This window comes from Falco biarmicus, chromosome 16 (genome assembly GCF_023638135.1).
Source record: "Falco biarmicus isolate bFalBia1 chromosome 16, bFalBia1.pri, whole genome shotgun sequence".
NCBI lineage: Eukaryota > Metazoa > Chordata > Aves > Falconiformes > Falconidae > Falco > Falco biarmicus.
This window is the reverse complement of record NC_079303.1, coordinates 5,071,484-5,099,030: the sequence shown is the minus strand read 5'-3', so window position 1 is coordinate 5,099,030 and position 27,547 is coordinate 5,071,484. Positions and strand designations below refer to the sequence as shown.

At 43.2% G+C, this 27,547-nt stretch overlaps 2 protein-coding genes across 2 annotated transcripts in view; one reads left to right on the top strand and one right to left on the bottom strand.

The window, feature by feature from the left end:
• The window catches only part of SRGAP2 (SLIT-ROBO Rho GTPase activating protein 2), a 110,993-nt gene extending 91,583 nt beyond the window's left edge, over positions 1-19,410 (bottom strand). Inside the window, 2 exon segments of the mRNA XM_056361461.1 lie at positions 17,893-18,436; positions 19,319-19,410. Of these exon segments, the coding sequence (XP_056217436.1) occupies positions 17,893-17,959 (67 nt within the window). The 5' untranslated portion in view covers positions 17,960-18,436; positions 19,319-19,410.
• Positions 19,411-19,813: 403 nt separating this feature from the next.
• Positions 19,814-24,782, top strand: FAM72A (family with sequence similarity 72 member A). The gene is given in 5 exon segments (XM_056361874.1): positions 19,814-20,017; positions 20,019-20,098; positions 21,122-21,199; positions 22,300-22,424; positions 23,352-24,782. Coding segments are annotated over 5 exon segments (462 nt in total). The 5' UTR covers positions 19,814-19,933; the 3' UTR covers positions 23,447-24,782.
• Positions 24,783-27,547: the final 2,765 nt, after the last annotated feature.

The window sequence follows — 27,547 nt, the reverse complement described above, 5'->3', positions numbered from 1 at the left end:
CCTCAAGAGGTTTCGGTTCCCTCTTTCCGAAAACTGCGTCAACGACTTATGACAAGACTGTTCCTTGTCTGACATGTTCAGATCTCCAAAAGTGGACACATGCCAATTATTCTTTGAGGCTGAACTTAGTATTTTTGAAAGTCAAAGATCAATTACCATTAACTATACAAGACTGCGGACCAAACCAGAAGAAAGCATGATACAATGCTGATGGAAAACCCGACCAAAATTTCACTCTGTAAACAAGCCAGATAAAGGGCTATTAAAATTCATATTCAAATAATAAAATTACATTCAATGCTGTGGGACAGCTGGGATTGTTTCTTAGGTGCCAGATATGTCATTTCAGCATATCCAAAATGTCCAGAGGGTTTGCACTAGGAAAAGTTCAACTTTAAGACATTTTTCTGGTATAATGCTATATCTGACTACAAAAAAGGCAAATCTGTCCTCCTCCTAATGCCAGAGTGTGCTGCTCGATTTGTGTAGCCGCTGCTTTTTTCTTCTAAAGGCTGGGAAGGTAAAGGGATAAAGGCATCAGGAAACCAGACTTGGAAAAGTCACTTCATGGACCATATTGCTAAGAATATGATGTCGTTTTACCTACAGCTTCAAATTGGATTTTATTTTGCAATGTAAATATTTAAATGCTGTCTCTTGCCCTGACCCATGCAGTTGTCAGAAATGGAATGCCCTTGAAACAGAGGCTCTCTCTTACTCAGACACATCTGTGGATGTGTAACTTGAGTAACCTGTGCCAGATTACAGCTTACTTTCTTGCAAAGAAGTTACACCTGCTCAGTCAAAAAAACCTGTTTCTTAAAAATTAAGGTTTTGTTACTCCTAAACAGAGCAATGGATTGAGTCAGCAAAATGCCAAGAAACCCTGTTCATTTCTGACATCAGCCAAGGTCAAGATGAACTCCACTCAGCTGCATCGGCTTCCCCCGGAGCCCTGGGAGTTTTTGGCTTTTGAGTAATACCTACACAGATCATCGCCTTTCTTTTGCAGGCATAAACCTCCTTTTGAAAAGGGAAACATTTACAAAATTTATCAAGACAGCCATATTTTGAACGTACAGTTACTCTTCTTTGTAAAAACTGTCACTTTGCAAGCACTTAATGGGGAAAAACATACAGCCTGTTACACAGCCTTAAACCTTATCCCATGCAAGCAGAATTTGTAAGTCTGCTTTAAAAGCAGTCACTTAGCAGCCATTTTCCTTCATAACCTCCACTGTCCCCAGCAAAGAAAAATAGCAAGAGGTCTCCAATGAGGAGTGTTAAGAGAAGGACATCCTGAAAGACCTCTGGCTCTCCCAATTAAAAACATCACTTGCAGACAATGGCCCAAACGTGAGGCAACGTCCACGGCTTTTCATTCCGGCTATTGTCATCTAATAATAGCCCTGCAGAGCCCCCACGACCCAGGCTGGCCGCATTGTACGCCCTCACTCTTTGCCTCCCCATCAGAGAGCTATTTAAAGTATAAAATGAGCAAGTTTCTCTTTGAACGTCAGCTCTGGATGGGAAGTAGAGCTAATGCAGTCTTTCGAGATTGCTGGATTTTAAAAACCCTGCCCACTAACTAAGCTGTGCAGAGTGGATCTCTTCTTTAAAAACAATCGTAAAGGAAATAAGTTGCTAAGAAAAGTACAGCAGCGTGGGTAGGAAAAACTGCACAGAACACCACGCTTCTCTGTAAGCCAGCACCTTCCCAACGGGACCCGGCTGCTACTAGATCCAGGCCACTGCCATTTTCAACCTCATTAAGGTTTTAAAGAGTGTCCACGATAGATGGAGGCACAGAGAAGTACAGAAGAGATAGTGCCCAGTGAATTGTCCTCATACAGTAAATATATCCCAGTTACAACCACTACCTCCTGGTATACCTGCAATAAGCCAGCAATTCAGTAATTTATTTATTTTTTTATCGAGTTACCTGAAAAGGTTTATAAAAGTACTAAAATCTCACTATGCTCTCTGATCCAGCATCATTCCTATACTAATAAAGATGACAGGTACTGAGTAAATCAGGCAAAATCATAGGGCAAGTCAGTCACAGGTGCTGAAATCAGAAGCTGCGCCTCTGCTTTCCAAGAACAAGACAACACTAGCTGAACTCCCTCAGTTATAAGGAAATCAAAATATATCAAAACCAGTAGGCACATACTGGGAGTGAATGCCATTGCCTAGCGATACTGCACACATCTCAGCACGAATTCGTAATTATTTATGAAGTGATATCCCATTCACAAAATAAAGCAACGTACTTTGGTTATTTCTATAAACATTTGTTTTTGATTCGTAATTGACAGGGAAATATCAGCCTTTAGAAAAAAAAGAAGATGTTACTTAAGCCCCAGGAGCCCCATCACAGCCTCAGTGCTCTAAGACATCTGCAAAAGCCCAAGACACAATTTCTTCTTCTATCTGCAGCCGTGCAGAGCCAAAAGCTCCTCCCAGCTCCAGTCTGGGTCCAGAAGAGCAGAGAAGTGATTCATCCTCCCACTCTCCATCCAGGCTCCTGCTTCTCTGCCAGAACTGCCAGGAGGAGTGGGAGCCCACCACCTTTGGCAGCATGGTGCAACCCATCAGCAAGACAGGAGTCACTCCCAGCTCTTCCGACAGTGTGAACATTTGGTGACATTTCAATTGCTACACACGGGGAATGAATTTGAATCAGGACCTAAAAAAGATGAAGGTTGAGTCATCCACACTGACTTCTCACTCATTAAAGTAAATTTTACTTATTCCCAATTCACAGCTTGCTACATATGAACAGTACATTAAAGAAAACATAGTTAAGGAACCCTTTAGCAAACAATAAAAAAAGCCAGCCCCCAAATGTGAACTCACTGATACCCAGCTCTCTTCTGCTTACTGTGTTAACTGGACTCCTCACTTTATCTAGAACAACCCTGCCAACAGGAGAAGTTAAACTAACCTCTATCCAAATAAAAATGACAGCAATTAAGCCATTAACAAGTTGCTTGGCTTGATTAAAAAGAAAGAAAAAAAAAAGCGTTCAAGCTATGAACCTGTAATATTAAATCTCATTTTTAAGCCCTCCTAGGGAGAAACCACTGCTTGCTGTTAAAACTCTCCAAAGGCCTGAATGGATGGTTACAGAACTCATGTGCAAAAAAGCTGCACCTAGCTGAGCAAAAGAATTAAAAATAACCTCCCAAAAAACCCCCACACCAAAAAGCTAATCGTAGGTGGATAAAAATATTAACTTGGGCAATGAAAGAAACAGTCTGCACTATTCATTTATTTAGACTAACCACGTTATTAACCAATTTGCCATCAGTAATAACAGACATAGCCACTGTCACCACTATGCAGAGAACATCCATTTTATAAAACATCTTAGTATGAACAGTCTAACCTCAAACCAAGCTAAGGCACATCGAAAACAAAATCATTAAGGAACCAGGCAAGGAACAGTTACCAACAAGGTAAAGCAGATTTTTATTCACTCCCCACACACTCTTGCTTTCCTCAAACACATCCGATGCTTTGTATCTTTCTCCTTGTCTATTCTAGTCCCAGCTGACAATATTAACACCTTCATCTGGCTTAACAGCTTTTGGGAGCATTGAGAAAGCATCCTACAAATGCAGCTTTTGACAAAAGCGGGCCCCACAGCAGCCTCCCTGACCCTTCTCCTGCTGGACAAAATAAAGGGGTCAGAAAGCAAGAGGCAATTCCCAGCACCACACATTAAAACCAAGGAGAAGGTCCCGGCAGCACAAGGGCTCTTCTGTTTGCTCTGGCACAACCCCTCTTCCCCACAAACACAAAAAAGACATCCCCCAGGACCGAGCGAGTCCACCCCAAGGAACCCGAGCACTTCATACACAAGAAAAGGACATGGAACCAGTCCCCATACAGTCTGCCGTGACAAGCATTTCCTGCTCGCTCTACCACCAAGAGAAACATTTCACATTCACAAGCTTTCTGTTATTTAAACTGAAGGTCTTCACAAAGCTCTGAAGTTCAACTTCAGTGGGAACAGCGAAGGCTTGCTTCAACACTAAGTATTTCTCACAGATGTAGGCAAGTGTCAATGAAACCCTGGCACAAGAGGCGGTGAAATGAGCATCTCTCTCAGTGTTCTCAACTGGTCTCTCTTCCTGGCAGCTTAAAAAGATTTAGAATTTAAAATATAAATTTGATGTTTAGGGCTGGCAATCCAGTATCTTTGCCAGCCCTTTAGTTCACATAAGCCTTTAACTCCCAAAAATAAATCTTAAAGAAAACATTCATTCAAGACTCAGTCCCAGCGGAGCAAGAAGAACTTTGGAAGAATCATAAAAACTGGCACTTAAAAATAGCAAACCTGTTTATTTGTGTTAGGAAATTTCAGGGGAGTGTTTATTTCCTACTTACTACCCAAACCATTTCCCAATGGCACAAGTCAGGGAGGAAGAAAAAAAGAAGGGAGAAAGGAGTCAAAAGAAGTGATATTGTATAAACACATTTCAGCTACCTGACGATCCAATGCAGGATTGTACAAACAGATTCATTCACGGAATTGTTTTTGACTGTTCTTCACAGTAAACTCCACTGAGTTTTACGTGAGCAGTGAGCTGCATTCCCTGCTCCCTGTTTGCACTCAGAACAGCGAGCATCTCTTGACTCCACAGCCATCTCATTCAAAACAATGCCGGGATTTGTCATTCTGTCACCTCCAAAGTACCAAACGAACAAAAAAATAAAAAAGTAAAACCACTATGCAATTATCTCCTCTGTCCAAGTAACTTTTCTTAAAAAGCAAAGGCACATCCTTTCCAGCCGTGCAGGCTGCACTGCCAGACACACATTTTACAACAACAAAAAAAAAAAAGCGTTCAGTGTTCTCTCAACATGTTTCAAGATCTGTAACTGAATCCCATAAATCTCACTGGAGACCTTGATTTAGGTCATTTCGAGTAATTCACTACCATTTAATCTTTTTACCTACTTTCCATCTACCTTCAAACACAATGCCATTCCACTGTGCAAGATCTGCTCAAAGACCTAATTCAGCGACCCAAAGAACACAGACTCCTCAAAGCAGATCTGCATTGATGGCACCAAATGCAGGAGGATGCCTCTCCTCACCCAAGGGGAAAACAGCACCCACAAACCTTCGGCACTGTCAGACTGGTGAAAAAGCTGATTTAGCCTGGATGTTCTTTCCGTGATCATAAACCCCATAAAGCTATTTGAAAAGAAAGTAAATTTAAAGAGAAAAGAAAGTAAATTCTTATTACATGCATATTATAAATACAGTTATACCCAGCAATACTTCACTTTATTTAGCTTCAAAGTAGCTGAGGAATAACATCTATAATGCTTAAAATATGCCACAGGAAGTTTCAGAATCAGAGAATTCTCCAAAAGACAACCCCAGCTTCTGGGCTTTTTTTTTTTTTTAAATACCAAAGATGCAAGAGCTCTCAATTACAAGTATTATGTATGAACATCCTGACTTTCACTGATAGGCAGGAGGTCACCTCAAGACTGAAACCTGAGTTAAGTTGTGAAGTGAAAGAGGACTTTAAAAAGTGATGTAGCCATAAAATATGAACTGCAAGAGACTTATGATACAGCTGAATAGTTCTTTAGCATATTGAAAAGAACAGGCATTTTGTTTGGGCTACTTAAAAAACAAACTCACTTCTCCCAAGTAAATAAGTACTTCATACACTGACAGATAAAAAATAAAAGCTTTCCACATATCTGATAAAAACTACTCTATGTAAAAGAAATTAGAACACCTGTGCTCCAAAAAGTTAATGGTCAACAGATTTTAATATTATTGCCATAAGCTAAAAGCATGTAGTGAGGCTTCGGGGGGACCTTTGTTTTGTTAACTAAAGCTTTAGGAGAGGCACAGGAGTAGAAGAAAAAAAAAAAAAGTCAGGGAAGGAAAAGGAACCTGTTTTCCTTGAACATCTGAGAGCCTTCAGTGCAGACAGTTGAATTTATTCTTCCTATCACTGTGAAAGACTCAAAGTAGTGCTGAAAACACAGCGTAACCTTTCCAGGTCAGACAGTCCAAGCAAGACTGGCTGAATACTGATTACTTCAAACAAAAACAAACAAAAAAATCAACGTACTCTTTCCTATAGATACACGCAGCTCTCATCCTCTGCATGCACCTTTCCATCTCAGATCTCAAAGCAACCTCCTTCTCAAAATGAAAGACATTGATCTTTTAGATCTTTAAATGTGTTTAAGTAGTCAACATATAAATAACTTCTTACAGCAAGGCCAGCAGCAAACCTTTCAAAAGATCCAGAATCCTTAAACGAAAGGTAACAGCAAATTAGCAGCACTTTCCTGCCAACCATAGCAGCTGGCCATGCTGCTCGGGGTTTCGTAGAGGGTGGGGCATGAATGAGAACTATTTGCACCAAGCCTAATCATAAAACCACTGAAACGATGCGAGTGAGCTGGAAAAGGCAACAGAGTACCCAGAAAATTATAGCTGCTCTTTCAGCTTACAGCAAGTATTTATTATGGGACTTCACAAGTTACAGATGCTGCTTTCTGGAGAAACCTCCAGCAGCAGAAAAACAACATACATACTCATCCACTCCATACATGTTGGTCTGCAAATGGCAAGCTCCTTCTCAAAACACTGATGGCATCGTCTCTCCCAGGCTGTAGTACTGTAATACTGCTCCCATGGGTGCGCCTTAAGCTCAAACTAGAAATTAATCTCTAACAGTCAAGCAAATTTATAAATCGCAGCAGGAATGACCAACTCTTAGAATATGTTAACCAGAAACTAACTTGGAAGATTCCGAATAAAACAAAACCCCAAAACCAAACCAAACCACTTTCTCATTTGCTGGCAACAGCTGTCACTGCTTTCAAGACATAAAAGAAGGCTTTACTTATTGGGAATTTCCAGAGAGGCCAGTGCCAGAATTTGTTCCCTTGTTTTAAATCTGAAGCAAATCTATCACCTGAAACTAAGCTACTACCCGAATCCCCGGGGGCATGTTTGGAGGGGGCATTTTTAGCCAAGATTTTTGGGGAGAGAGAATGAAAGGCTGAAGTTAATGGAAGCAAGGAGCCCTTCACAGCTATCTCCTGTCAAGTTCATTATGATGGGGATGGGGAAAATAATTTGATTTAAAGCCTAAGCAAAGATTAATTTCTTAAGTATGAGGACAATGCATATGAATGTTTGGCATGAGACAACTGGGCTAAATAAAAGGATTTCTCTTACACTTTTGGGTAATTTATCATTACAGGCAGAAATTAATCATGTAATGGACAGTAACAACAGCATATGGATTGATAAAAGATCAAACCAACCTCAGAAAATACAGGCAATCTGGATGGGGTAAGAGCACATGGAGGGAGAAAAGGCAACTTAGCGATCGGTAGCAAGACTTCACGCCACACAGGACATAAAATCAACACTCAAGGGGTCCAACAGTCAGCTCCAAGGGGTACCTAGCCCAAGTTCTGAGTTTAACCAACAACTCTGTTCAGCAGCGCTGACATCTTTGGTAACGTATTAAATTCCCTGCTGAGAAACCTTACACATTTGTTTAATGCAGACAAAACCTGGACTTGCGAACAGTTGTACTAGAGTAACCAGAAACTAATAATGTCACAGTTCTGATTAACCCAACAGAGATTAGCATATTTAAGCCTCTCCTAGCATGTGTGGGGGTGCTGTCTGTCCTCCATTTTCCTGGTTTTTTTTTCATTTTTATAGCACAACTCATGAAGGCTCACAAGAGCCAAAAAAAGAAAAGGAAAAAAAAGAAACAGAACAAGAAGTATCCAGAGTTTGTAGACATTCAGCTCCAGGGGGAAAACACAAGAGCGCAATTTCATTCATAGCAAGTTAAGTTTCCATCCAAACATCATTACTGTATCCTGTGACCTTTGTAGTGTTGCATTTGTTCCTCCCTCCATACGGCACAGAAACCCTTTCCCCCTCCCTTTCCCAGCTGCACACTTTTAAGTCGTTTACTGGCAAAGTCTTTTGTTCATATTTCAGCATCTTTTGCAGTACTGGAGTCCACCCCATTGCACTGGGACACAGACTGGTACAAGCAGCCCACCATGCAACAGAAATACTGGTGGTTTACAGATTTATTTATTTTTTTTTAAGGGTAAATGGGATGAAGCAGGCTTCCTTCTTCATCAGATGGAGAGAACACAGAAAAGTTAGCAAGAGTTACTTTCATTAAAGAGACCAAAGCAAAACTAGGCTTCTTTCCAAAACCACTTCACAGAGATATTCATTTATTAAATTTCTGAGTAACTGGTTATCGAACGCAGGGGAAAAACCTTCATGGACCTGCTCAGAGCTCTGTACCTCCACAGTCCATAAAACACTTAGTACGCTATGGTTTGTCATTATCATTCATTAATATATCCACTGCACATATTAACAAAAATGGAGACTGGTTTTTTTTCACGGTAATAATGGCTGCAGCTTTCTTACACATTTTCTGTCCTGAGCTTTCAAAAGCACTCCACATTCATCAGACAGGACTCTTCAAAACCCATCTGTAACAAAGCTGCTTTATGATCCACTGAACTGAATTTACACCTACTGATGACAAAAAATAAAATAAATAAATCAAAGAACTTTACCAGTGGATTTGCAAAACCCAAAGCAGGCACGTCAGCATCTTAGTAAACCTCACTCTGCCTTGCCTTTGTGCTGTGTGTCCAAATTCTGCTTTACAGGCATATGATACCACTATGGGTTTCCAAAAAGGTGGAAGAACATCAGTTTTCTGGAAAGCTTCATTTCTACTCACTGATCAGAACTGCCTGGATGGTTATTCACAGAGTCATCAATAGCCTTAGGAGAAGTTAACTTGTCATAGTTGTGATATCCAAGCAAAACACTTCAGACAGCCTTCCCCAGATGCATTGGGATGGAGGAAGAATTGTCGTATGCCAGTGAGCACGCAACAGCTACCATCTGGCTGTGGTTGCTGCAGTCTGCCCAAGCTGAGCAACTACATCTGGCAGCTGAGTGTAAGTTTCTTGGACCCATAATCCTGTCCCTGTGTAAAACTTCTTCATATTTCAATAACAAAGAGTGCTAATGAAACACGTGAATAACACTTTTTCTCCCCCGCCCCCCCCCCTCCCCCCCGCAAATGCAAGAACATCATATAAAATGTGTTTTGGATACCAGATACTTCTAGCAGTAGAATAGCCATAACACTGCTCCAGTGTTAACCTGCATGAAGAAAAGGATTTCGTGGAATTTCCTGTAACAACTAACTTTGCAAATTAAGTGCTAACAAGTAGGAGCATCCTCAAATACACAACAGTAATTTATCCCACTATATTTAAACCTCATCCAACAGGCATCTTAAATATTCCCCAAATAAAGGCATAATCATACATAACATGTACGGTCCAGAAAGTTCCTTGAAATTGTCCATCAGTTTGGTTTCCTCCTACCTTGCACGGATCACTCCCTCTCTGCTGAGGAGGGGAACGAGGGGATCAATTAATGCCTAAATACAAGGTTGACACACAGAAATGACAATCCCTACCTCATTTCATTGAGATCACTAAACCAAAGAGCAATTGCTGTGAAGGACTTACTACCACAAACTGGCTTTCCCCTTGATTTCTCACCGCTAAGCCTCCAGCAGCACCAGCCAGCAGCATATTTTATTACTGCAATATCCAGACACACTCTGAACTGAACGGGCTGGCGATTAAAACATCGGCATTTGCCACACTACCTTCAGCACCAACCTCACGACTTCTAGAAGTGGTGGAATACAGCAGAGATGGGAAACTGGGAGGGTTAAAAATGGGAAACAGAATGGCACCCCGTCCATCACCAAATCTCAAGCAGCAACTGCTGATGGGGGGAGAGGTGGGGGTGGGGGGACGACCTTCACATGTTATAGCAATAGCTTAAAGCCCTGCACTCTCGCCTACTGTAGGGATCAATGATGATGTGACCAGCAGCCAAACTAATGTGGTTTTCAGCCTTCCCTCATGCCACTGGCACGCCACGCAGAGGCTAAAAACCAAAAGAGAACAGAAAAATATCTTTCGAAACAATCCCATTTCTAGAATAAGCACTAGTTTGTGCTGCTAATCACCCTCTCCATTTTCAGACAGCAAATAAAAGCTACAGCAAGAAAACCACATTCATTATCCTCTACACTTTGCCTTACGAGAACTTGCCGATGACATGGAACTGTTTTGATGGACCAAGACTTAGGATCTTCAGTTAGAAAACAATCGATCCACTTGTTCAGAGCGAGAGGTCTAACAATTCTGGCAGATACAGGTCTGTTGGGAACAAACCCCTTCCTTGCAGGACCGTCAGAGCATGCTTCTTGCAGTGGGACTGGACTGCTGTCCAAAGAAAGAGTCAGGGACTAATTCCCAGGCAACAACTGTTGTTATTTTAAGTAGATTCAATCTGCAAGCACTTCCCATCTATAAATTGCATAGCTCCATGGCTTACTCTCTGCATGAAAACCATTGTCCAATGACAGCAGTACAAAACCAAACTAAGAACTCTTCCCTGCTTAAAAGAAGGGAAGCCAAAATGCTCTTCCTGGAAAGTCCTATGATATAAAAAACAACAACCAACTTCAAAATTAGTAGGACTGACCAAATCACCCTGCCACAGTGCTTCATGACTGTAGATTAAAATCCACTCTTGGTTTAGAGTTAATCTGTTTATTTGGCTCCTTCTCAAGAGACAAAAAGCCAGGAGCTGCTCATATGCCACAGGATAAGACAGCTCCCCTGGCCTAATTCAGCCAATTTCACAGCAATAAACGTGAAGCAAAAGTTGTCTCTGTGGCATGCTGAAAACACTTCAGAGCTAAAAACTTTTGCACCACATTTAGCAACACCTTGAGGGGAAAATGTTGGAGAAAAAGCACTCATTAAAGGAGAGGGGGGAACCCTACAAACGTTCTGAGAATTTGCTGTAGTTCATGCCAAAGATTTACTGCACTACTCTGTGCAGCATACAAAAGGGTGCACACCAGATCAAACACGGCTGTGCCAGGCGTATCAGCTGAGATTTACACCCAGACACACCTCATTTTATGTTTATACTTGCTTCTATTTCTGCTGCTTTGCTTGGTTAAAGAACAGCAAACGCTGGGCTTGTTTCTCACGACATGGGTATCCTCATGACGCTGCCTGTCACCAACTCTTTCCTAGGCTCACCGCAGGCTGCCTACTGCCATCCTAACATCATCCCCACACTGCTTCAGAGCACAAGCAGCACTCCCAAATAACCCTAGCTCTTGTAAACACATGACCCTTTTACATTCAGAATTGCAGAGAAAGTGATTTTCCCCCCCCTCCTTAATTCCCAGCCCCTTACTTCTTTCCAAGCAACAGCTCTCACCATATCAACTCAAAGCAAAATGACTGGGTCAGAAGCTTTGGAGTTTAACGCCAGTAAATAGTTAGTTTGATGGCAAGAAATTAATATTTTCAACTATTCAAATCCATTTGCAGCATCTACTTGGAAGAAATACCAGCTGAACTTGCTTGACACAGTTATTCTATATCCACGCGTCTTTTCTGACTTTAAACACTCACCTCAAGTTTCCCTGACCACTACCTACAGATTTCACAAAAAGAAGGTCCTGTGCTGTCTTCTGTAATATTACAGAAAAGAAGAAAGAGAAAGCCGAGATGAAGAATGGTCTCTAATGATGGAATTCCTGTGAAGTCAAGACCCTTTCTCCCATTTTTCTCCCATACCTTTTCATCCCTCAGCAAATCAAACCATAACTCTGCATTTGCTTCCATCGCCTACAGAACGTTGACAATATTCAGAGACCAGCACTCCCATGATGTTGTAGAAATTCTCAGAGAAAGCATGAAATCTGCAAAAGTCATACAAAAATGAACTAAATAAAGTCGTAAGTAACGAATATCAACTGTGCAAAGCATAGCAAAAGCTATTCAAAAGAACATGTGTTTAAACATACTTTCCATCTCAACAAAGGTTTAGATTTTTCACTCTTCATAAAGACAGCTGAAGAAGTTGACCAGGCAAGTAGATTCTTCCAAGTAAATTCCCAAAATGGGCAAAAATTAGTAAGCATTAAAAACATAAAAAGAGAAGTCAAGCCTTTTAACTAAAAGAAAAAGGGAAAGTTACTAATGCGTACCCTTACCACGAAAGGAAATCATTTAGAGCTAAGGAAAAATGTTGTGGGGCTCCCTTAGTTGGAAGTTAGGGAAAACTGGCTATCACTAGTAAACTTTTTATAGAAACCCTACTGGAGTTACACTGGCAATTCCTTCTGCTTTTGGAAGAAACTGCAACACTTAAGTGGACTGAGTCTTTTGGTCAGCTTTGGTCTCTAGCCTTGCAATATGCGATGAATCTGCAGCAGAGATATTTTGGAGATGGAGAGGAAAGAAGGAATACCCTGCATTCTTTCACCTCTTCCCATCCTCGTTAGCAATCCATTAGTAAGAACTGTACATAGGACAAAAAGAAATACAAACTATTGCTGTAACATCAAACCGGTCTCCCAACAGCCCCTTCCCCCTCTCTGGCAGCAGGCTGCCTCGTTGGCCCAATCCAGCTCCAAAACTCAAGGGATTAGCACTATCAAGGACTGCAGAAAAACAGATGATTCTACTGCAATTCCATAGCTGGAGTTTGGAGCAAGTCATTGTTGCAAACAAATGGAATCACTTACGCGCAGAGAGGAATTATTAACTGTAAAAACCCCTTAAAAGGTAGTTTTACATTTTAAATGTAAATGGTAATCCAATACATACAAACTCAAAATCTCAAGATTCAAAACTATTCCACTCAACCACAGCAGGGTGCATGGCTGAAAAGTCTATTTACACGGTGTATTAAACAGGCGTTGCCAAAGAAGTGGCCAACAGCTCAGCCGTAACTCTCAAAAGCACACATACGTGGTGCTAGGATCTGCAGTCATAGCGTGCAGTGACCAGCTTGGTGACCTGAAGAGAATACAAGAGAAATCATAGATACGCAATGTCAACAGTACTGAAAATCCCCAGGTGCACAGGTTTAGCAACAAAATAAATCAGTGATTTTAACTCATCGATCTAAAAATCGGAATATAATTCTACAAACACCTCTTTCTAGACAAGTGCTGCATGTATAAACGTTCAACAGTGGCGAGAAATGCCAGTTCTGTTTCAAATCACCACCGAAAGCATCACACTTCCTTTCCAGCCCTCCAAATTACAGCTGCTGACCCAGTCACAGCTACTTTTGCAATCTTTCACGCGGAGAAGGTCTGTACCACTCCTACGGGTTTACCAGGATTAAAAACTGCCGGCCACCATTCAGGGTGCTCAGAGGATGTACCATGCAAACAAGATCTTTATGCAGCATTTGAGACAAAAGGTCACAATCAGATTGAATACACTATCAGTCCTTCAACCCAGCGAGGAAAAAGGGATTGATCTGAAATTTATCAGCAATTTAGGGGAGATTAAAAATAAAGTTTTAGACCTTACAGTAGCCTGAATCTGAGGGCAGCTGGGACATTTGCCTGAAGTTCTTCTTATCAGGCGTCTTCTCTTAGTTCAAGATACACTCAGCTAAATAACCACGCAAGCACCTCCGTGCTGTGCTCGCTCCTGCTATAAATTACCTCATCTATTTTTCATATTCCTAGCGCTTTTTGGACTGTGCTGCAAGGTCTGCAAGAGGTACATTTTAACCTTTGCTAGAGACTACTCAAGGACAGAAGTGGCTTATGAAACCTCACTGCGTAAAAAATTTCAGTATTAAATTTCTGTAGCCTGAACCACGAAGCTATTTACTGAAGCTTTATACAAACTAATTAAATATAAGGCTCTCAAGGGACATGAGTAGAAAGAAAAAAAAAGAATTAGAAGATAAATCACTGGCTTTTCTTTCCTCAGCAAATGTACACTCCAATTTAATACATTAAACCAAAAAATGGTCTGACAGTCCTTGGTCGGGCAGATAGGCAGCATCCAAATCTCACATGGAACACGCTGCACAGCATAAATTAATTATCTCTGCTTTACCGCAACTTGCACAAAGGAATTGGGAGAGACAATCCAGACAAGGGGATGAGCTTGAGATATCAAAGGCTCCATATGGAGACCACAGAATCTCACTTTCCAGCTTCACAGAACTCATAATCTTTGTGAGCACATGGTACAGAAACGTATCAAAGCAGCACTTCCCTCCCCTGCTGACCCCATGTCATCTTGTCAGGAGAATTCCTACCGCATGACACGCAGCCATTTCAGAGTTTCCTCAAAGAGAGGCACTCAACAAGTCTTGCAAGAAGAGCCCACTAACACTGGCAACCTCTCCTCACCAACAGCGTGAAACATCGAAGCGCAGAGAGCACAGCCATGGAACAGAACACAATGCAGATTTTGCTTGCATCACCTACAGGCAAAAGACTCAAGGTCAATGCAGTTGTTGAGGAAAGCCACCCTGTTTGGACCTCTGCTGGTTAATTCACTTCTGCAGAAGGCAGAAACTTGGTAGTTGAACCTCCAAATACTAGGAGCCATGGGATCACTGGACAATTCAGGTTGGGAGGGAGCTCAGGAGGTCATCCAGCCCCATCTCTGGCAGTCAGCTGTAAGGTCAGACCAAGTAACTCAAGGCCATATGCAGCCTGGTTCCAGCAGCCTCCGAGGATGGATGCACTGCACCAGTACCTACAGGCTGCAGAGCTTGTCCTCAACCACGCTGCACAAGTCATTAGGAAGAAACACATCTCTCCCTCCACGTCCCCTGACCACTGCACGGTAGGTTTGATGTATAAGAGGTAAATAGTCTCCATCTTCAGAAACTCTTTTCATCCTAATGTTGATTTCCCCTGCCATTAGCTGCATGCACAAACCACGGGAAGAGCTAACTCCAACCCAAAAGAGGTGAAGAACCAGCTGCTGGGAAGAAGAAACTGGGGAGACAACAAATACCCATAGCTCACAGCCATGGAAGAACAGAAAGTTTCACTCACTCATCAACACCCTGTCACCCCTACACACCTTTTAGACGAAAAATTACCAAGTTCATTCAGCAACAGAAAATAAGAAGTTTTGCATAACAATGACCTATTAACCATAATCAGAAACTGTTTAAAGAATAGTTTGGTTAACAACTTAAGACTAATAAATTTTTAAACAAAGCTTCAACTTTCTATTAGTAATAAAGTGCTTAAGTACATGTTTGTGGATTAATGGTTTTAAACGAAGCCACCAAACACGGTTTCCAACCCACAGCCAGTACGGAGTGTAGGGGGGAGGGGGGGGGAAAACACAGTCAGTTTTGAAATGCCAGTAAAAATACCAGAGTTTCTTCATCTGAGGAACAGCCGATACCTGACAATTTCTGTAGCATGCCAACACCTGATTCATCTCACTCCCACAGCGACTGCTTCATGGCATCATTTCACAACAGAAAAGATAGCAAACAACCCATGAACAGAGTTAACACCATTTCTACACTGTTCCCGCAGCTGAAGACAGAATTTGATCAGGACACCAAAATTTTTATGCAAGGACCATGGTAAGTTTAATGACTAGGCAGCACTACACTTTCGGATTTAAGCATGTCTTTAGTACCACCTCATCTTCCCACTGTTACAGAGACACCAGCGCATCTCTGGAATTACAGAGGCACGAGGTTTTACCACTCATGATAGCTTCCCTATAGAGCCAAATCACCATCCAACTCGGAACAGAGGTGTCTATAAAATGTAAAGCAAGGTTCATGAAATTTTAAGAGGAGCGTATAACTTCAAAGTCTCCCCCCAGACCTGAAAAGCAGGGGGATGATGATCCCTGTTGTCAAAGCAGCCTGTGAAAGGCTGAAGAAAGAGGGGTAAAGGAAGCTCTCCTCTGTACTTCGAAACAAGTGAGGTGATGGAGATTGTTACCATACTGTCACGTGTATTTTGGCCCACCTTCACCTCTCTCTCAAGGGAAGAGCAGGAGATGGATCAGCACCTCCCATTAACCACTTCTGGAGTCCCCTGCGCAGGGAAATTTGAACTGCAAGAGGGATGAACATCCCAAACAAACTCATAGCTGCCCTTGCCACTAATCCAGGAAGGAAACCCCTTTCCCCAGCTCCTCGTCATCCGTTTACATACTTCCAGTCTTCTTAACCTCACATATTTAAAATAGGCACATTTTATAAGGCAAAAAGCAAAAGAAATCTGTATGACACTACAACAACTCACTTTTGAGACCACATTTACAGGCTAATTGACAGGTCTCTGCACAAATACCGCAAGAGATGAACTGAGTTTTGGCAGTCATGGTCTCTGCACACAGGGAAGGCTCATTTCCATTCTACACATCTTGTTGGTCTCTTTTTTTGAAAAGGAAGGGAAAGATTTTTTTTCTTTTCTAATGCGTAAAAAACCTGGGAGATGAGAAGATGCACTTTACTAATTCTAAAGCCTTGTTTCTTATTATTGAGTCCAATTCACAAATATTGTGACTACAAGCTTGTATCTATCACACACATTTTGATGGGGTAAATAATGAAAGAACATATAAGCCTCTAATTTTACACTGGCTTCAATTCCCATTTCCAAAGACAGCTAGAAAACAGGAATAGAAACTACACTAGTAAGAAAGAAACATGCTCTTCTCCATTTTTAACTTTAAGAACATGAAAATAATAATAAAAAAACAGAATAAACTCTTACTCAGCTTTATATTTGCTCAGGTAAGCATTTTTCACATATATGTCAAAACTACTTCTAGGTACAGAGTACTAGGGTCAGTGTAGGACACGCATCTTGTAGGACATGTTTTAATGATTTGCAACCAGCCAGCTGCCCCCTCCCCCCCCACTCCCCAGTAGGAAAAATTATTACGTACCTAATTGTAAAAGAATATTTTAATTGGCAGTTTTAATCTAGGTTTCCTATCCCGATTTAAATCACATTTTTTTAAATCACATTGATTCAACTCAATCAACCCTGCCCACAGGCCATCTTTCCTGTGTGCTAGGAGCATACCAAGCAAGTTTTAACCAATTAGATAAATCACTAAATCTTGTAACTTCTTAACAGCGATAGCAAGCCATACACATGCCATAATTATTCTTTCAAATACACATTATCTTGAAAATAAGAAGCCAAGTAGACATTTCACCTTTTTTTTTTTCTACCTAGGGCACATGATAGCCTGAAACCCAGCCAACTGAATTTTGCAGAAGACTTGCACAATCATTGCAAATATGCCTCTGACTCCTTATTGCCTTCCTTATGATAATGGGAATAACACTGATGCATTAGTTATATTCATTTCTATATGTATGCATATATGTGTGCATATACACGCACACACACTGCAACCTTAAGGTGTTACACTCAAGAGCACACTAAGAAAAACCAGACAGTAACATTACAGACTCACCAAGAGCAAAATCCCGAATAATGGAACTTTCTAGCACAAACAGCTTTACAGGGACCCTCAGCATGGTCCCCGTTACTACCAGTGGAAATATGCTCCTCTGACACTACACAGATTTTTAAAAAGATTCCCTTGATAGGAGGAGGATTAAAAAGCAATTAACTGGCTCTCATATTTCAAATGCAGGGCCATGTTTTAGAACAGCAGACAGAAGAATATGGATCTCTCAGAACTCAAAAATTTGTTATATTCCATAAAAAAAACCCTTACCGTGATACCTTAAAAAGGCAATAACCATAGCAGGAACCTATCCCATAGGGACAAGAAAAAGCATTGCAAACCCGATCCAGCATTGTATTATGAAAAAGCCCTGCAAATTCCAGGCAATCTGCAAATGATTTCCCCCTTCCCCACCCAAACATCCACTGCAAACTCCTACAATTGCAAGTCAGGACTGCAATAGCGAAGAGATGATAATAAAACCATTCCTACCTTTAACTTGAGTGTCATATTCAGCTATGATCTCCTTATCCTTTTTGAATTTTGCTGGCGACGTCATGTTTTCTCTTCCAAAAAGATTAACCTCAAAACAGATCCACCAGAACACAAGATATAAATGCAATTTCTCTCCTCTCAATGCAATGCCTTGATTTCTTGCTTGTCCTTCCCCCCACAAAAAGGGAAAAAAAAAAAATCAGTCCATGGAGAGAGGGTGTGAGACGGCGCGCAGCAGCAGCAAAATGCAGATGTTAAGATATCAGTGGATGGAAGAGGCAGCAGTTTTGTCTCCCTGCACCAAAACCTTTAGCAGCAGCATCAGACTAGCGAGATCCTGCAGCCCCCAAAGGCTCTTCCTGATTGCTAACGTTAATAGCACAGCCAGGGAGTGGAAGTCCTTCCGCACAACATGTTTTGTGTGGGTTTGGTTTGCCTTTTTTTTTTTTTTTCTTCTAAATGGGCTCAGAGATGATGCAAATCAAATCCCAAACGCGAGCAGGAACGGAGGACAAGAAGCCGTTTTCTTTGGTTTGTTTGCCTGCAAATACAAAAGAAATATATATATATATATTTAGAAAATTACAGCTTGCAGCCAACAGGCACAAGACGCGCTGCCAAAAATTTGTGATGGCAAGAAAAGCTGCCCTGACATTGCAAATTGTCCTTTAAGCAGCAGCGTGAGGTTAGAAATGCAGCCCGACCAGGTAACCCAGGGAAGACGCCTACACGGCGGCCAGCCCCAAGGGGGGGCAGAAGGGGCTCAGGGGGAAAGCGGGGTCCCCCGGGGAGCCAGCCTAGGAGGGGGAAAGCGCTTCCCCGGAGGGGCGGCACGGCGGGGGCTGCACACAGCATCTCCCGCCGCAGACCCGCCCCAGCCCCGCGGCTCCCGCACGCCAGGGCGGCCCCCTCCGCGGCTGCTCCCCCGGCAGCTCCGGCCCTTGGGGGCTGCCGGTATCCCGGCTTCCTCCAGCGGCCCCAGGGCCGGTGCGGGGGTCGGAGCCGGCGCGGGGCGCCGCAGCGCGGCATGTGCGGGGCGGAGGGGAACCCGCCCGCCGGCGGGACACAACTTTTCTCCCGTCTTCCCTATTTATTTGTTAAAATTTTTTCCCCCCTTATTTTCAGGAGCGGGAGGGGGTCAGGCTGCAGCCCCCAGCGGAAGATGCGCCTATGGAAGGAAGAAATAAATAAACACGGCACCCGCCGGATCCGCATCCCGCCCGGGAAGAACAATGAGGGCGGCGGAGAGAGGAAGCGTGGGGGGGTCCCGGGGGGGGGCCGGGGCTGAGGGACGCGGCCCCGCGCCCCGCCTCAGGGCCGCGCTGAGGGGAGACTGGGGGGAGGCGGCGGGAGCAGCCCGCGGCCCCTCGGCGGGCTGGCAGAGGAGGGGAGGGGGGCCCCAGCGGCCGGGCGGGGCGATTACCTGGGCGCTGCGGAGCCGCCCTCCCCCCGCCTCCCGCAGCCGGGCGTCCTCCGGCCGCTGCTGCCCGCCACCCCGGTCCCCCTCACCGGCCCCGCCACCGCCACCGCCGCGCCGCCCGCCCAGTCAGCGGAGAGCACTGAGCCGGAGCGACGGGCGCCGCGGCCAATTAGGTGGCTACATTCCTCCGCTGGGCCCACCCCCCTTCCCGCCGCCTGGCACCCTTTGCACCGCCCCCGCCAGGACGGGGTGGGCGGAGCCCGGCGGAGCGCCTGAGCCTCCGCCCCAAGGACAGCGCAGGGGCGGGGCGAGTCATGCAAAGAGACCGCCAATGGGAGCGAGGCAGGGGCGTGTCCTTCCACCAATAGCCAGGCGGTAGGGGGTGGTGCCAACCTGTCTCCTCCAACGGCTTGCAACGATAGGGTGGGCCCCGCCACTGATTTCCACTAATCAGGTTGGGGGGCGGGGGCTTTCCGCGCCCAATGGGAGACTGAGGTCGGGAATTCAAACTGACAGGTGGGAGCGTGGCTGTTGACGGCTCCGGGGACGGGACGGGACGGGGACAGGACGGGATCGGAGCGGCGGGGGCCTGGCCCGGCCCGGCGGTGCCCGCCCGCCATGTCGGCCAGCAGCTGCACCTTCGAGGACCGGTGCGTGGCCGTGCTGTGCTGCCGCTTCTGCCAGCATGTGCTGAGCTCGCGGGGGGATGAAGGCCGTTCTGCTGGCGGACACCGACACCGACCTCTACTCCACCGACATCCCCGCCTTCGGGGTAAGCGCCGGGCCGGCGCGGGGGGGGGGGGGGCGGGGGACGGCTGGACCCCCACGGATCCCTCTGGTGGGGCACGACCACGGCCCCGAGGCCCCCGCATGGCTGGCCGGGAGCTGCAGGCTGGCACCCCCCGGGGGGCTGTGGCCTACCCCCGGGGGGCTGCGACCTACCGCCAGGACTGCGGGCCTACGCCCCCCGCGATCCCGGGGGATCAGTGGCATAGTCCGCTGGTCACCGGGAGAGCGGCCTCGCAGCACGCCATTCAAGCCCTTCCTCCATTTCCAGTTCCACAGGGCTCGCCTTCAGCCCTGGGGCAGCGAGGCTGGCCCTTGTCTAGTAAATAAAAAGTCTAATTTAATCTGTTCGTGGGGAAGACGTAGGCCCGGGAAGCCACGGGGAGTTCCTCCAGCTCCTTCCTTAAGCAAAGGTTAGAACTGGAAATAAATGCCTGTAAACAGAACAAACCTGCTCTTGCGCAGGTTCCAGAATGACTCCCCTCCACGTCGGCTGTGTGTTGCTTTCCCATTGCAATATTTGAATACTAAGGAAGTAAGATTGCAAAATAACATGTTAATAAGAAGGGTTAAAAAGGAGATAAGAAATCAAAGGTTTGGTTTTAAATGGCCTAGCCTTTAAGCTATCGTTCTGTAGTCTTAGCTGAGATTCACCAGGAACTATGGTGACGGCTATGATCAGATTTCTGACTGATAGGGCCACGCTGCCAGCAGCCAGCCCCGAGTGTGCGAGTGATGGTGAGTGCTCAGAGAAGTGGCATTTTCTGGCCTGATTTGAGAGGACTAGAGATACTGTCATGTAACGTCATATGGGTCTCTGTTTCCATATGAGTGTGGCTGGTAGCTGATAGGAAAACGGAACTGTGTGGTCTTGGGAGAGTTTAAAAACAAAACAAACCAACACAGCAGACTGCAGTGGTAACATCGCTTTGCTGTGACTTCAGACCTGTATTATCAATACAGTACAGTTGTAGTCATAGCTGCATCTAAATTCAGTATTTTCACTTTCTTCCTATCTAGTACTGTTGATTTCATTGGAACCTGCTATTTTACCGAAATCTGCAAATGCAAACTGAAGAACATCGCGTGTTTAAAGTGGTAAGAATGCCATTCCGTGACACTAACGCCTCCTCCAGCACGCTGCAATACTGTTTAATCTTCTCACTGTAGACTACTGCAGTGCAAGAGTTAAGGGATGAATGAACAGATTGCATACTGTATTTCAAATTTAATGCTGCTTGATAGAAACTCAGCCCACTACTTCTGGGCATGGCTGCCAGTCTATTTCTGTGCAAGTCCCAAGTGGAAATGTGACAACCTTGTCAGTAGTCTGAGTATATGGGAAGGCTTGCGTGCCACCTGCCTGATTAAATGTCTGCTTCAACACTGAGATAATTGTGTGAATAAGGCCGCAGTAAGAAGTAGTTACTCATATTCTAATTAATAGAACATCCTCTTGGCAGATCTAGTTGTTGCTAGCAGATGGAACATGCTGTCACTAAAGTTCTTGGAGTTCTTTTATCCTCTTTATTAGTGCCTGATATTTAAGAGTAAAAACAACAAGTCTCAAATAACTCACAGTTATCTGAGATGATCCTTTCAGCTTCATAAGCAAGACTTTTACCTTGTTCAAGTTTAAGCGATGGGGGGCTGTGATAGGAGCACAGTATTTTATTTTTTAAACAGGAGAAACAAGTATCTCACCAGAGTGCACAACTGAGAAGTAGAAAGATGGTTGTTTGAGGTTTCAGCCTAGGAGAGTAGACAAGGCTTTGATAGTCTCTGTCTCATTACTCCTACTACTGATACTCTCCTGTGCACAGTGCTTCTGTACAGATGGATTTTGTGTGCGTGATGAACTTCTATGTTGATTCCAATGGAATCACTGGCTTTCCAAATAAAAAAATAAAAAAAATTCCACCACCATTTGTTGGTATGTAAACTAATCTGGATTACACAATTTAGGTTACTAAATGGTTCTCTATGCCAAAGATCTAAAACTTAGATATTCTGAACTCCTGACAGATGTTCCCTGAATACGTAAGATGCTTGTTTAACTATGTTCCCTTAACTTTATGAAAATTTACATAATGGTCTGGTACTGTGGCTATTTAACATTAGTTTGAGCTGGAAAAGCCAACAACATCTATCTTCTCATCAGACATTTGTGTCGCTCATGATTTCACTTGTCTTTCTAGTGGTAACATTGTCGGTTATCATGTGATTTCTCCCTGCAAACCTTGCCTGCTGTCCTGTAATAATGGCCACTTCTGGATGTTTCATAGCCAAGCCGTCTTCGGCATCAACAGACTAGACCCTTCTGGTAAGGAACACATATGTTTCCTTCTCTTCCCTAAAATCTTTAATCCTAAGTGCACCTTCTAATGAGGCATCTCGATATAGTTAAAGCATATGGAGGGAGTGTAACATATGGAGGAATAAGGCAAGCGTTACTGTATTGCTAATCTAGCAAACTACTTTGGGGGAGGTAGTTGTAGCTACTTTGTAAATGAAAATTTCTAAGTGGAAATTTAGCTTCATCAGAAAGCTTAACCTACCCCCCTTTTCTGGGCAGAAGTCAGGATTTTCTGAAGCAATATTATAACTAGTATAAACACAGCTACCAGCTGCTATTTATAGCGGTATGTATAGCTTTACGGGGCTATTAGGCAGCTGTCCAATGGGCACTCTTTTTGGGTGAGTCATGTTGTCACTTTGACCCTATATAACTGAGTCCTCATTAGCTCAAGCTGAAGTTAGAGCTCGTGCTAGCTAGTTTCTTCAGCTAGGTGTTGTTTGGATGCCAAGTGTCTAGCATAATTTGCCTTGAGTCCTCAGGAATGCATAGCATTCTGACAAATCATATCTCCTCCTTGCAGATGGGAGTAACTTATTGTCTAAGCCTTTCAGTGTCACCTGTGTCTCACATCAATGCATTTAAAAATAAGTCAGCCATGAGGGGATTATCAATAGCTACAGGAATTAGCTGTAGAAATACATCTGTGAGCAGGGACTTATTCTTTGAGTGATGCTGTAAATACCACCACTCACAAGATCACTTTGGAAGACACTAGGAAAGCATCTAGCTAAATATATCACGAACATGACTTACCAGGTTTTTCAATTACTAGAGTAGTTATTTTCTCCGAAAATAGACAGTCGTGCAACTTAAAAATAAGGTCGCAATCCAAAAATACTTTTTCTTTCCCCCCCGCCCCCCCCCCCCGTCTTCTTACTTCCTTCCCACCAGGTGTAAATGTATTGCTTTGGGGCAACTTGCCGGATTTGGAGGAAAGCACAGATGAAGATACGTCCTGCATCTCTGAGGAGGAGTATATCAGATAAATGTTATCTACAATCTACTACAGTATCTTCATTATATTGCTGTTTGGTTTGGATTTTTTTGTTCCTGCTGGCCCATCAGAGTTTAAACAATATAGGAAACCAGGAAATCTGGAAAACAATCCTAAAAAGGAAGGTATCGGCTTCCTCTCTCACTGTAGCCTTCCACAGACTCTTGATTCTGCCTAGCGTGTATCTTCTGAGTAAAGACATGCCTTGATTAGACCTAGAAATGCAGATGGAAGGTGCATTTACTGAGATCTAGGTCTGTTTTGTTTTTTTACAGTTGATAATCCTTCTCAACTGTATTTTTTCTTCTTTCCTAAAACATTATTCACAGAGTCTTTCAGTTGCTGTAAGTACAGCTTAAAAATCTTAATAATCAGGCTGATCGACAAAGTTCTGAAAGAGCTCTGCTTTTGTGGTCGGACGGATCATTGTCCCGGGCTTCTATTCTGAGTATACAGAGTTGCTGAATAAGTGGCTTAAAGTATTGGACCTTTGGCTCTATGATCTGGCTCTTCTGCTTTTAGCAGCTTGTTCTCTGGGCATCTGAGGCATGCTAGGATGCTCCTGAATGCGGACTGGGAAGCTATCTTGCACAGCTTTTCCATCTCATCTTTCTGTACTTTTAGGATCATGTTTCTGAGATCAAGCTCATTTTTTTTCCCCCCCTCTAATAAAACCTCAGTAATTGCTACATATACTTAATGTCTAATAGAACTTCAAGACTACACTGGAGTTTTTCTTAAGGTCAACAATCAAATCCATCCAGTTTTAAGTGTTATTTTTTTCGTCTTCTAGGGTAGGCATCCCTCCAAAGCAGAAATCTGTCATCTGATTGAGTCTTTATAGAGAAAGAAAAAAAAAAAAGAGATCAGGTTAAATATTTGGTGTTCATGCCTAACCTTATGTTCTGAAGCGCACACAATCTGGTTCTTGTAAGAACTAAAGGATTCAAAGCTTATTATCCAAATTGTTACAGCCATGGTATTTAACTTATGAACTAAATACTGTCCCCTTCAGCAAGTCACCTGAAGGATCACCTTTAGAAAATTCAAGGTACAATCATATAAGAGAACAGAGTACATTTTTAAATTTGGATTGACACTGAGTAAGTCATTCTATAGCCTCCTGTGATACTTGGAAGAGGTGCAATGACAGCAGGTCTGAATTGTCTTATTATTTTTACTGCATGTTATATATTTCTTAATTAACATACTACCTCTTCTGCATTGTTTAAATGTATATTGGTATGTATATATATGCGTGGGTGTATGTCTTGTTTTGACTTCCTGTGTTATGTCTGCTCATTAAATAGATGTTTTGGACTATATAATCTTCTGGGCTTTAATTAATATGGATGTGTAATGATAATCAGAACAATGAAAGAGCATCTTGTATTAAACTAGTTGAATAATTAGGTTCTTACTACTATGATGTTGATTTAGAGACCCCCAAAACATCACCTCCTTTTTACACTGACAAACCTGACAGTTTCTCAGTCTTAAAAGTGTTTAGTCAGTTAAATCTTCCATAACACCACATTGCATTTTTTGCCAGTTTTCTGTGCTGCATGAATTTGATCATGTTGTGGCTACAGTATTAAGCTGGCAAGGTGACTTTCTCACACAAAGACTTTCCAACAGAATTCATGAGCTAAAAATACTTTTGATTGTTGGGGTTTTTTATAAGTAGCACAATAGTTCAAATAGATTTCCCATAATGTAATTCTGCTTTGTTGCAAGTTTAACACTTGCCATTTATAACCTTTGCAGTTTTGAGCCAGCCCTGTGTAGTGGCAGAGCTGACTGTTGAGCTCTTCTCCCACAGAGAAGTTAAGAGGACTATAATTTCTTCACATCAAGTCAATAATTCTGTTTTTGCTCCCTATCTGTTTGTACACAGAGAACTGGAAGTTCTGCTATGAACTACTTTAATTACACAGGCCTGTTTGAGCTAGTTCATCTCAACCAGGCATCAGCTTGAAATAAAAAATGAGCCAACTTTTAAGTAAGTTCAGTTTTTGTTTTTTTGACAATAAAGAAGTTCTAGGTATTATATACAAAGTAAACAAACATCATCTATTGCCCCAGCTGTCCTGAACATTATGGAACAAACTAATCATGTCTAGGGCTACTTCTTTCCAGCTGAAATTAAAAGTACTGACTGAGCAGTTTGTGGTAAAGCCACTGCTCCTTATTCACAGGGCCCTAATGTTATGGGTTAAGTTTGCAGGGATCAGCCTGTGTAGGGAAATACTTTCTGGGTTGATAGATATATCTGACATTAAACAGCTGGCACAAAACCAGATCAATATTTCTAGAAACACTCCCAAGTACTTCACCCCACCCAAGGCTTTGTTTGAAATAAAACAACTCAGGTCTCTACGGGGTTTTTGTTTGTATGCCTCGACATACAAGGTACGTATGTTGTAGCACAACCCTGGAATCTGTTGTGAATCGTTTGGAAGGTGATGGCTGCAAGGCATTTGGTATAAAAATGCTGGACATTAAGACACATAATGTCCAGAATTAATATATCAGCAGGGTTCAACTGCCTGACAGATCTGTGGTCAGTCTGAACGAGAAAAAGCTGGACGGCTGTTGTCATCTTTGGTGTAAGGGTGTTAATGAAATTCAAAAGCAGAGCACAAAGCTGAAAAACAAGAACTGAGTCCTAAGGCCTTTCTCTTCTGCTCATTAAGGTGCACAATGCAAGTAATTAAAGAACTTTAGTCTCTCTAATCAGATCTGGTTTTAATCAGAAGGGACTGAACACCAGGCAAAGGGCCTTGAGTCTAAAATGTAAAGTCAGTGCTTCTGCAAGATTTCCAAAGTCTGCTGGCACTAACAGAACAGCCAAAATTGATGCAGTTATCCTTAGTACCCACAGCACTGCATCTGCTGCAGGGCGCACATCGGTCACAGTGTGCCCGGCACATTCCCAGCAGCTCTGCAGCTACACGATATTGAGTAACGCAGACTTGTAGGTTCAGGGTCACAGACTTGTTTGCATGAAAACATTCGAAAGCAGGATTCCAAAAGCCACTGAGGATAAATAACTTTGATTTGATTTTTAAATCACAGGGACCTCTGTAATCACGCTGCCATAGATGGTCAACCATTTTCTTTCCTGCAATGCATTATCTGCACTGCACAATATTAGCTGGAAGGGTAGGAGAAAGTCATATCCAGACAGTGATAAATTGATTCCCTTTCATATTAAATAAGACTTACTAGAAAAAACACATTTAAATATTCTTCATTATTCCAGTACAGAGTAATGCCTAATCATGATCTTACATTTATGTAGCACCATTCATCCCAAAATGCTTTACAATGACAAACAGTTCAGAATTCTTTTACCCTTGAACTGCAGCCAAGTGCAGGATGTAAAGCAGCTGCCGAGGAGACAGCATGCTGCAAGGACCACGGTAAGCATGACTCTGTAATGAAATGCAGTATGTGATCTCTATCAGTATAAACCGATACGTTGATTCTTGAGGGAGGTTCAGCCTGAAAGACACTCTCTTCTTACACAGCCCGGAATGCAGCTCATCCACTGCGAGCCAGATGACAGATGGGTCCCTGTTCCTAGGACAGAACCTGGAGTCCCAAGGTTCAATCAGTGGAAGAGCCCGACATTCAGAGACGGGAATTACTAAGCTCTCTCTTATGTTGTGCTCTTCTCTCTGGCATGCAAGAGCTGGCATGCTTTTTAAAGTCAAGTAAAATGGTCATTTATTATAAATCACCCAATTACTTTGTCGTGAGAGGTCATTGTTACATATTTTATTGCGTTTGCAGTCTCTGTGGTTTCTGAAAGCATACCCCAAGGAACAGCACATATCCCAAGTAAACAGCCTTTGTGTGCTATTATTTGGATTAAGGGAGTGTCTCCAGGCTAGTATAGTATAACATCCACGGGTGCCAATTGTGCAAGAAACTGTACGAGCAAAGCGACTTGCAGACTCAGAGAACTTGCCCTGTAAACAAAGCAGCCCAGGGATGGCAAGGGAACGGCTCTATCGGAGAGGGAATGACTCTACCGGAGAGGGAACGGCTCTATCGGAGAGGGAACGGCTCTATCAGCAATCAGAGA